This window comes from Ascidia mentula, chromosome 1 (assembly GCF_947561715.1).
Source record: "Ascidia mentula chromosome 1, kaAscMent1.1, whole genome shotgun sequence".
Lineage (NCBI taxonomy): Eukaryota > Metazoa > Chordata > Ascidiacea > Phlebobranchia > Ascidiidae > Ascidia > Ascidia mentula.
This window is the reverse complement of record NC_138566.1, coordinates 11472427-11482777: the sequence shown is the minus strand read 5'-3', so window position 1 is coordinate 11482777 and position 10351 is coordinate 11472427. Positions and strand designations below refer to the sequence as shown.

The 10351-nt window shown below is 36.1% G+C and overlaps 2 protein-coding genes across 2 annotated transcripts; both read left to right on the top strand.

Moving 5' to 3' along the window:
- Nucleotides 1–5539: 5539 nt before the first annotated feature.
- On the top strand, nt 5540–6804 carry LOC145899897 (uncharacterized). Its single transcript, XM_082988821.1, has one exon. The coding sequence runs from the start codon at nt 5600–5602 to the stop codon at nt 6746–6748; it is 1149 nt and encodes a 382-aa protein (XP_082844947.1). The 5' UTR covers nt 5540–5599; the 3' UTR covers nt 6749–6804.
- Nucleotides 6805–6882: 78 nt separating this feature from the next.
- Nucleotides 6883–9818, top strand: LOC145899884 (uncharacterized). Its single transcript, XM_082988819.1, has 10 exons — nt 6883–7072; nt 7136–7298; nt 7432–7491; nt 7583–7762; nt 7994–8131; nt 8256–8441; nt 8507–8743; nt 8813–8949; nt 9014–9153; nt 9337–9818. Exons 1-10 carry the CDS (start codon nt 6917–6919, stop codon nt 9650–9652), a joined length of 1713 nt encoding a protein of 570 aa, XP_082844945.1. The 5' UTR covers nt 6883–6916; the 3' UTR covers nt 9653–9818.
- The last annotated feature ends 533 nt before the right edge of the window (nt 9819–10351 follow it).

Here is a 10351-nt window from a genome sequence, read left to right as displayed (position 1 = left end):
GGCTAATCAGTTTGAAAGTTTCATCCTGGGAATTGTTGATGTGGGTATGATTCATTCTAAGCACGCAAACTTGTTTCGCAAGCAGAAACCAAACTTTCGTTCACGTTATGAGCATGATTCATGTACACATCTATAGATGTGCAAGTTCAACAATTAAACACCAGATGTTTAACATTACAGGTTTTTATGTTACCACACGTAGAGCTAGTTGGACATGAATCACTGCAGATTTGTTGTTTTGATACTTTTAATGTATAAAACTCCCAAATGCATGAGTCACTTTTTTGGATCCACAGCACCACGTAAATCATCTTATCTTTCTTTACGGCTAATTTCGTAAATTAAAATACGAGCACATTAAAGTTGTGACCAATGTTAACGGTTCCTGTTGCAAACTCAGAAACGACTTTTTATCAATAAATGTTTGTTTGTTTGTTCGTTTAAAATTTAGGTATCGATAACAGGAAGGGATATAGGAACAGTAGTGTTTTTTATTGTTGTCTGACCAAGCTCTACTCTGTTGTGGTGAGTATTAGATCAAGTTAGTAAACAGTTGATAAAAATTGCTTTACTATTAAATGTTTTTTTTTATAATTTATATTTCAAGTTTGTTATTTCGTGCAATATTTTCTGGTGATAAAGCTTAATCAGAAAATATTTATCTGTGAACCAAAACTTCAATCTTAACTAACTGGGCATTTCAAACGATCCAACGTTTTTTAGTGAAATGTCGCCATAAACAAAGGTTTTGAGCGGAATTATGGCTACTGTTTTATCCAACCGTTTAAAATTTCAGCAATTTGTCCACATTATTAGATTTCACTGGTATATACTGCTTGCTTAGGTGAACTTTGGGTGGTTAGTGCAAACCAAGACACCACCCTTGCGCCAAAGTTTGTCACTAAATCTGTCGATTTATACCCATCTACTTAGAAGCATACAAGTTATAACTTACCATAGTTCTTCAGTGCAGTGATATAAAAACACCACTTCGCAAAAATGGCCGTCTGTCGTCAGTAAATTTGGTTTAGAATAGAAAGGTGATTAATGCTACAGAACTAGTGTGAGTACAACATCTACATCATAAACACATCGATGTCCATTACATAGACTTTGACAGCTAGATTTCGTTTAGCTTTTTGGAATTAGATTTAAAATTACATCAACTTTAGAATTACCGGCATATAAACAATAAGTCAAGTTCAATTCATACTATATCGAAATTAATGTTCATTTGGATCAGAATGGAAGCAATTTATGCACCAAGATTAGCACGTTTTGTGCTGTTAAATTCGCCTGTGTTTTTAAAACCGTACCAGAATAAAAAGGCCGTTTTTACCGAATTAGATTGGAATTAGAATTTGACGTTTTGCTTTATTTCGCTAAACTACAGAATCATCTAATGGCCCAGGTCTGCCGTTACAAGGCAACAACGTAAACATGTAAAATAAAAGGGCGTACAAGCATGTAAAATAAAACATTACTGATTATCAAGTGCAAAGTTGTCATCATGCGTAAAACATCTGAAAATATGTCGCGTCGCCTTAACTGATACAGCATCTGGCTTTTATCAAGACTATGGGCATCTAAAGGCATGCGGTTTTAGTATCTTTTCCTTGTACCCAAGCTACTTTTGTCAACAAACTTCTAAGACAACAAACTTCTGAGAATATGAACAATGTGTTAACAATTGACCTATCAGCTTTTAGCTGCCCTCATTCTAATCCTGTGTGATACAGCGGTACTGGCACTGTTAAACGAAGCAAAAGTAAACAATGAAAGCATTCACTAAGCTCTCTAGTCAAGTGAGAAGCGCCTAAACCGTTCTGCTGCTACGCAAAGTGGTGGCAACATAGTCTATGTAAAGCTTTATTTAGATCTGTTCTTACCTTGATATGCAAAAGAAACGAAGCGGATTCGGGGCAATATAAACGTATGTACACGACAGAACACAAGGCCACCACAGCTTCAACATCAAGTTCTTTGTCTGTTAAATTCTTCTCTCTCTTTAACTGCAATGTGCCTTTAGATACTTTAGCCAGAAAACAGTAGCACATGCACGCCAAGAAGGCATGAATTATCTGTTCAAGGTTCACCAGACATGCCGACTATTTATGCACAGCGTAGCTTTGCCTCGGGCCATGGAGCGTTTCCAACGTCATTTTCGCAAAGAATGCGGAGAAAACGTCTCTTTAGCACCACGCAAACTGGCTTCTGAAACTCTACAAGAGCCAACTCTGCGTCACTGACGTAACAATACTTACACAGCTTACGTAACTGACGCAAGCTTGTTTCGTCCAACTTCGTCACTTTACGTCAACCACGTTTACGTTGTATTTCGCCGCCGGACTGTCTGCTTTTGATTTCACACGAACTCATTCTTCACAAAGCTTTGCTTAAGGTACTTAACTCCAATAGTTGTGAAAAATTCAGGGTTATGATTGAAGCGAAAGTATTTCGACGACAATTCCGGAAAAAGTGCGCACAAACAACTGTATATTTAGCTGGTCGCGTTCTTGGAGCGTTGTTAACAAAGTGCTATATTTATTTTCAGTGTTTATATCCCAACAATTTAAATCTTGTTTACATTTTCCTTTGACGTTTTAAGGTGCATATCAAGAGAAAGCTAATTTTAGATTATAACACACAAAAACCATTCTGTGTAACTCAATGTCTGCAGGATTGCCATAGGATTGCTGTAAATCTGCAACCAAGCTTCAAATTGCAGATTGCTAAATAATTGACATTTGAAGGTCAAATTCTATGAGTTAGTCATCAAATTTTCCCGCGGTGATTCATGATTACAAACTGTAGTGATTCTTGACATTTAACTTGAACTTTGAGGTCTGTGGGTAAGTTTTCGGTTACTCACCTTCTTGATGGCTGACAGTGGTAGTTCAATTTGTGTTTGGAATAATTGATATGCTGGAATGTATACAGGTGCACCAACGTTATACTCACTAGTACAGTTTTAGTATTGGCGCCAAAAATTCAAAAATAAAAGGTGCTATACGATTACAAGGCAATTCCTGACCAGCAGATATTTCTTTGCAAGGTTGTTTAAATGTTGGTTTAAAGTCCTGCACATATACCACTTGAATCATCTTCTGCTTGAGCTTTGTGACAATTATGTAAATTACTATAAGTCACAATATACTTAATCTATTTATGTATCCTCACCTGCACTAAATGTTTATCAAAATGATAGAACAGTAATTTATTCGTTGTATAATCTGGCCTATAAGGTATATCTTCAAGCAACCAAAAATCTTTCTGTTTCTGGCATCAATGCAACAGCACCATACGTTCTTGTTACAGCCTTGTTAAGTCATATAACTTTCCGCGCCAAGTTAATGTGCCTCATAAAACTTCTTTGGAAGAAGAAACTCAACCTAAAGTTTAGTTAAAAGTAGTTCAATGCCATTCAATGTGGTTTACCATCAAAACATCCGTTTGAGACATTCGCCTTATTCAGACCTACTCAAGACTGTATTGTTCTCAAAACTTAACTGTTAACGTTTCAATGCCACTGTATGTTACTAACTTATGCTCGACTTTAGACCATTTATCATTTCTTGTATTTGTTTCATATTATTTCATAATTGTGTGGTACAAGAATCCTTACACTGTGTTGGTAAGGAGTTTACGTTAAATTGCATGATTAAAAGTGGCGCAATATAGGCCTAACCCAGGAAAAATATTACGAAAGAAAGGCTTCCTTAAAATTTATTACAATTGATGAATCCCAAACGTACAAAAGATACATATTAACTATGAAAATGCAATTTATTAGTTTGCTATGTGGCTTATTTCAATTTATTTTCAAAAAATTTGATTGGGAACAAAAAGTTGGTTGTACTCCCGAATGAGATTAAAATAAACATAATAACGATTAGGCCCTAATATACAAATCTTTTTTTTCCTTGTAAAATTAAGATTTTTTGAACTTATTTCATTTATGATGCATATTCACAGAGCAAGAATTATAAGCTAAATAGCCCAATACATGGTCGGTTGTGGCTGAATCCGTCAATAATATTAACAAAGTAGGCTATTTTCGAAAAAGCAAAAGCACATGGTGACATCCGAAACCAAAAAAGCTACTGGAGAAACCTTCAGGAAAATGCACAAGGAAGAAAACCTGATTGGGATTAATCCTCAGGATAACGGAGTTTGAATCTCGGCATGGTAAAATCTGTACGATATGATGTAGTGACCAATATCAGTATAGAAGCGAAAGAAATTCCACAGTTGTTTTGGAGTTATGCAGAGGCATCGTAAACAAATCGTAAGATTTCAACCACTAGAATGTGCCACATTCGTTTTTTATCAAATAAAAACTACACCGGACCCAAATTACATGTTGACGTAGCCTACCACTTCCCAAATTACATGCTGACGTACCACTTCCAAATCCGGCACAGTTGCCACCAACCACCCATATACTTCACAGAAAAGAATTATGGCACAAATAAGTTTTCCTGTAAATAGTTTTCCTGTTTTGGTTGCGTTTTTTAGACGATGAGGGTGGCCTGACGATCCATGCCATTTTTGGTGATAAAATGCACGTTGAATAATCACAGTTGTTCGTGATGATATCTAACCTTGCGTTCAGACATAAATTATAGTTTGGATGATGCAGATCTAAACTACAACTACAGGCAACGGCCTGTCGAACACTTGAAAGGATAGGTTAAAAGCACTTTTAATATTTGTAACCATTTCGCAAATAATTTCTGAACGCGGCGGTTTAAATTCATTTACAAAAAAGGCACGGCTTAAAATTGTAGGTTTTTTTTGGACGGATTGCACATTCCAGATTATAAACGTGTCCGCATCTCTGCATTTGCAAGTCTGGCGCCAGGGTCAAATATAATTTTTATGTCCCAGTTTGTATTTTTGAGAAAGGTTATTTCCCCCACCCATCAGTTGAAGTATCTTCCGAGGATAATCGTAATGTCGCAGCAATAATGCTTGAAAATAAATAGACCAATATCAGGAGGTCTTTCTGTTTGCTTCTACTCGGTTGTCGTATTTTGTTTCAGAAAAAATATCAAGTCAGTGTATACCAAAACTAATTCCACAAACCAAAATACCACCATGCACTTCTCAGGTTTGTTCTCAGGATCGAAAAAAGCTTTGAAACTTTGATTGGCGTGCTGGTGCTGATAAATGTATAAAAATTGTCTAAATTTAAAAAAAAAACTTATCAGTTATTTAAATGCACGATTAGAAAGTGTTATTTTTGCCTAGGTTTTTGTATTACACTACATTTTTTCGATAAACATGCACCAAATTGTTGCATTCTTCTGCTAGAGAAGAAAAATGGTGGTTTATGCATAGAATTATAGACGTTATTCACATTAAGATTTGATAAACTTTAGTTAATGAATCACACTAAATCCCTTTTGCAACACCTTTGCTGCTTCTTTTTTTCGCACTTCCAATGACAGACTTACATTACTTTATTTGTTTTTTTGTGAAATGCCATGCAATTTTGATTATTTTTATTAACATATAACTTTACCACAGAAAAGTTTTATATACATAGAAAAGTGTCTGCGTGCTTATAGCAGGTATATATATAGAATATTGAATCATGAATTCCAAAAGACCCACGTCACTGTATGATGACTTGAAGTTATTACCTACTTGCAGCAAAGATGAAATACACAAAGCATGGAATCATTTTAAGATAAACAATCCTGAAAATTCTGCTCGATATTTGCAAGCATTTAAAGCATACCAAGTTTTGTGCGACCCTGAACGCCGTGTGATGTACAACAGCTTTGGAATTGAAGATGGTCATGCTTCTAGGTTCAATGATGAAATGCATTTTTCAAACCAGCTATGCAAGAACCCATCTGTTATGCAATATGAAAAAATCAAATGGCATAAAAGACTACAAAACATTTACAGAGATGTTAATGTTACACTTGAAGACCTTTACAATGGAAAGCAGGTCGTGGTAAAAGAGAAAAGAAACAAGATTTGTCCTACTTGTGAAAATGCCCAGAATTACTTGCCTTGTCCACATTGTATAACTGCATCAAATCCTCTAAATCAAAATCAAAAGTGTAAAATGTGTAATGGAAGAAAGTTTATAGCAAGGCCCACATGTACTAATTGTCAAGGAAAAAGGTACATTTCTGAGGACAGAATTGCAACAGCATCTGTGCTAAAAGGAATGAAAAACGGTGAAATAATTACATTGAAAGGTTTGGGAAACTACCTGCATATATCAAGTAACATGGCTGCTGATCTTATTCTTACCATAAAACAGAAGCCCCATATTGAATATCAGCGTCAGGGTGATAATTTGTATGTAGTGAAAACTGTAAGTCTGACAGAGGCACTTTGCGGATACAGAGGTGTTTTTACTCACTTAGATGGAAGAAAACTACTTGTTTCCTCTGGAAATGCGGTGTTGACACCTGGATGTCGAAAGGTGATTAAGGGTGAAGGAATGCCTATTATGAAATCACATGACCAGGATAAAGGGGATCTCATTGTAATTTTTCAAATCAAGTTTCCTGACAGTTTAAAAAATTTGGGTGGAGCTGCTCTAAAAGAAATAGAAAATTACTTACCACCAAAGCCTCAATTACATCTTCATAATAAAGATGTTTTGCAGTTGACAGACTTTGATCCTAAGCATAAATTTCAGAAGAGACAAAAAGTCTATGATGATGACAAACCAAACATTAAACTACCTACAACATCAAAAGAACGTTGCATGCAGCAATAAACATTGGAATTATCTATATTTTTCTGGTGCAATTTTTAGTGTCTGTCTGTTAAGAGCACCATCTTGCCTTTTTTAAGTATTTCAATTATCTTTTTCAAGTATGTTTGCTAATGTTGCATTCTTTTTTTCAGCATTCTCATTATGTTGTCATACTTGCACACATAAAACATGTCGTTTAGGGCTAAAGTGTTCCATTTATGTGGATTGTCAATAAGACGTCATCATACAAATACAAAAAAGTTTTCCAAGGTTTTGGATGGTCACATTCCCAAGTCATTCAACCATATTGCTGAAATAAATGCTGCCAACAGCAAGGTTCAAAAGGTAAGGAGAAAATACAAAAATATATCAAAGGTTTTAAGTTGTTCACAATTTATCCTTGCTTAGGATAAGTTCAATAGTATGATGGAGAGAGCCTTGATTGGAGGTGGCAAGAAGGGCATTGAACGACACACAGTCAGAAATAAAAAGATGTTGGTTCGTGATCGAATTAAACTACTTCTTGATGTAAACTCTGAAAACATGGAACTTTCAATTCACGCAGGATTAGGTAAATATGAAATTCCTCATTTCTTTAAATCCAGTATTATTGGATATCAAACATGACAATGGGAAACTAGGTTCCATATAAGTTGATTAGAGCTTAACACAAAGTTATATTTTCCTCATGCAATTCTTTTCAGGTATGGAGTATGGAGATGTGCCTTGTGCTGGAGTTGTAACAATGATAGGAAAAATTCATGGTATGAGTACTAAAATGTACAATTTGCACACCTTTATTTTCTTAGCATGCAAATTAAAATTTGTTCTTTCTCATTTAATCCACTTTGGTAGATGTATGGTGTATGGTTATTGGAAATGATGCAACTGTCAAAAGTGGATCCATCTATCCAATTACTTTGAAGAAACAATTGCGTGCTCAACAAATTGCAGCAGAAAATAAGCTTCCTGTTGTGCACCTCGTTGATAGTGGAGGGGCTTTTCTGCCTCTTCAATCTGAAATTTTTAATCCTGGTACAAATAACTATCAGTGAAAAAAACTTGTTTTGTTTTCTGGCACCTTTCCTTTAAATATAGCGTAATTTGGGCAAAATTTGAAAAGTGGTTAATAATGTAACATAATGCAGAAGTCAACACTAACAATAGTAATATTGTTTGTCAATAATATGCAAGAATTTCTGAAATTCATTTAAATGTGAGCTAATATTGTTGATTGTGGTTCATTAGTTAGTTTTTTTTTTCCAGGTGGACAAATATTTTATAATGAAGCAATAATGTCTGCTGCTGGGATTCCTCAACTTGCTGTTGTTTGTGGATCTTGCACTGCTGGAGCTGCATATATTCCTGCAATGGCTGATGAAGCAATTATTATTGATAAAATAGGTTTGTATATGATAGCATTAGGTTTTTGTATTCTTTTTGGTATTGTGATATTTTAATTCTGTGTTCTATTACAAGACAGATGAAACTGGTTAGTTATTCCATATAACAACACAGTTTCTTCCAGGTACAATTTTCCTGGGTGGGCCTCCACTTGTTCAAGCCGCCACTGGAGAAAAAGTAACTGCTGAAGAATTAGGTGGAGCTTCTCTGCATTGCCAGCAAAGTGGATGCACTGATCATTTCGCTACATCAGAAGAAACTGCCCTTTCCACAGCTCGAGATATCATTGCAACCCTTAACTTAGAAACTGGTGGGCAAAGTTTTATATATTTTTGGTCAAATAATCCTTTTTTTGGTAAACTTTTTTAATATTAGGTCATAGTGAAACAGTCACCTTCGAAGAGCCGTCATATGGTGCATCTGTGTTAAATTCACTGGCACCAGTTCATGGGTTTGGGCACCAGTTGGATCCACGATACATGCTGGCTTGTATCACTGATGGCAGTTCTTTTCATGAATTCAAGGAATCGTTTGGCACAACACTAGTTACTGGATTTGGTTTTGTAAAGGGATTTCTTGCTGGTTTTGTAGCAAGTTATGGCAGAATGTCAGGTGATTTTTCCACTTCTTTCTCATGTTTCATCGACATAATTAATCAACAACGTGTAACTTTATGTAAAGGTACGGCTGCCTTAAAAGGAGCCCATTTCGTCCAACTTTGCTCACAGCGCAATATTCCTCTTGTATTTCTACAACATTTTGTTGACGATTCCCCGAGAAGTTTTGCAGCCATTGAGGATTCTGAAACAGAGGCCGAAGTGCGTATATTTCTACGTAACACATTATATGCGAACTATATTTTTACAATTATCTGCGTGGCAGATATCCTCGTTGGTGAAAGGACATGCTCAACTTATGCAAGCAGTCGCATGTTGTGGAGTTCCTTCTGTAACGCTCACTACAGGGGGGTTGACCGGGTCGCTCGAATCCCATGCCCTTGGGTCGCTTTCGATGGGATCAAGGTAAACGAAATTTTGATTTTTGCCTGTTTTGATGTCTGTACTATTTTCAAATTTACCTAAATTGTTTCGAAATTAGCACTGCGTTATTTTAAGATATGTAACGTAACTATGACATTTTTATCATTGTTTGTAGACTCTTTAATCATATTGTGTCAAAGTGTTATTATAACCTCGCGGTTTTAGATTCCATTTTATTTACCCCAATGTACGGGTGGGGGGTCATGACCCTGTTTATCTTGCCAAAATCCTGGCAAGCTCAAAACCACACCAAGCATCGGATGAAGAACTGAATAAACAAAAGCTGAATTACTTCGACAAACATTCCAAGGAGACGGAGTCTTTTTACGCGGCATCCCGGATGTTCAATGATGGCGTCATCCTTCCCGAGCAGACGAGAGATGTGATCGCCAAGTGTTTGAGTATTTTCCGTCAGGGGGATTTCGCATACAGAAAATACAAGTCATTGTCGGATCAGAGACAAACTAACTTTCGTATGTAAATTGTTCCACGATAATAGCATACAACATCATAAGATATGCAACTTTATTGATTGTTTTAATTTTTGTTTTCGTTACAATTTTTGTTATCATCTTTATCGTCATTTTTTTGCTGGATTGAAAAAAACGTACAAATTCAAGTGACGTGCAATAAAACAAATTACGTCGTGTACTTAATATAGCTGACAAGACCAATCAGTAAACTGAACGTGAAACAAAATGTTCATGTTCCTATTTTGCTTGTCGCTCGTTATTTCTGTCAAGTAAATCAATAAACTCTTTCGACTTGTACATACTGTTTCGACCTAAAAGGTCTCCGGAGTTTCTGGAAAAGGCTTTTGGATTTTCTTCAATAAAGGTTTTGACGCAGTTGTAGTGTTTTAAAAAAACTCTTGTGCTGGTCACGCACCAGAGTAAAAATATTTCTGACACCAACTAAACTCCTGGTGATCTTTTGATTAAAGACCGCATATCAGTAATTATATTAAAATAGTTTTGCCCGCGGGGAATGCCCGTCTTGTACTCCTGCGTCATAGAGAGTCTCAGTCTCGTCACAAGGCAACCGGTGATGCATTGGGGTCAATTTTCTGGTTGAATGAGCAAGAAGTCACGTGGTGTAGCCAGGGCGATTTTCAACGTGTTTGGTGCAGTTTTAGTGTATTTTTTGCTCTTCTCAGTTAGTCAGACGTTTGGTGCAGGGT

Excerpts from the sequence above, each read along its gene's own strand:
- LOC145899897 (XM_082988821.1), top strand. The coding sequence starts at position 5,600 with ATGAATTCCAAAAGACCCACGTCACTGTATGATGACTTGAAGTTATTA.
- LOC145899884 (XM_082988819.1), top strand. The coding sequence starts at position 6,917 with ATGTCGTTTAGGGCTAAAGTGTTCCATTTATGTGGATTGTCAATAAGA. Across the intron at positions 8,132-8,255 it reads AATTATTATTGATAAAATAG|GTACAATTTTCCTGGGTGGG; the intron begins GTTTGTATATGA and ends AGTTTCTTCCAG. Across the intron at positions 8,442-8,506 it reads AACCCTTAACTTAGAAACTG|GTCATAGTGAAACAGTCACC; the intron begins GTGGGCAAAGTT and ends TTTTAATATTAG.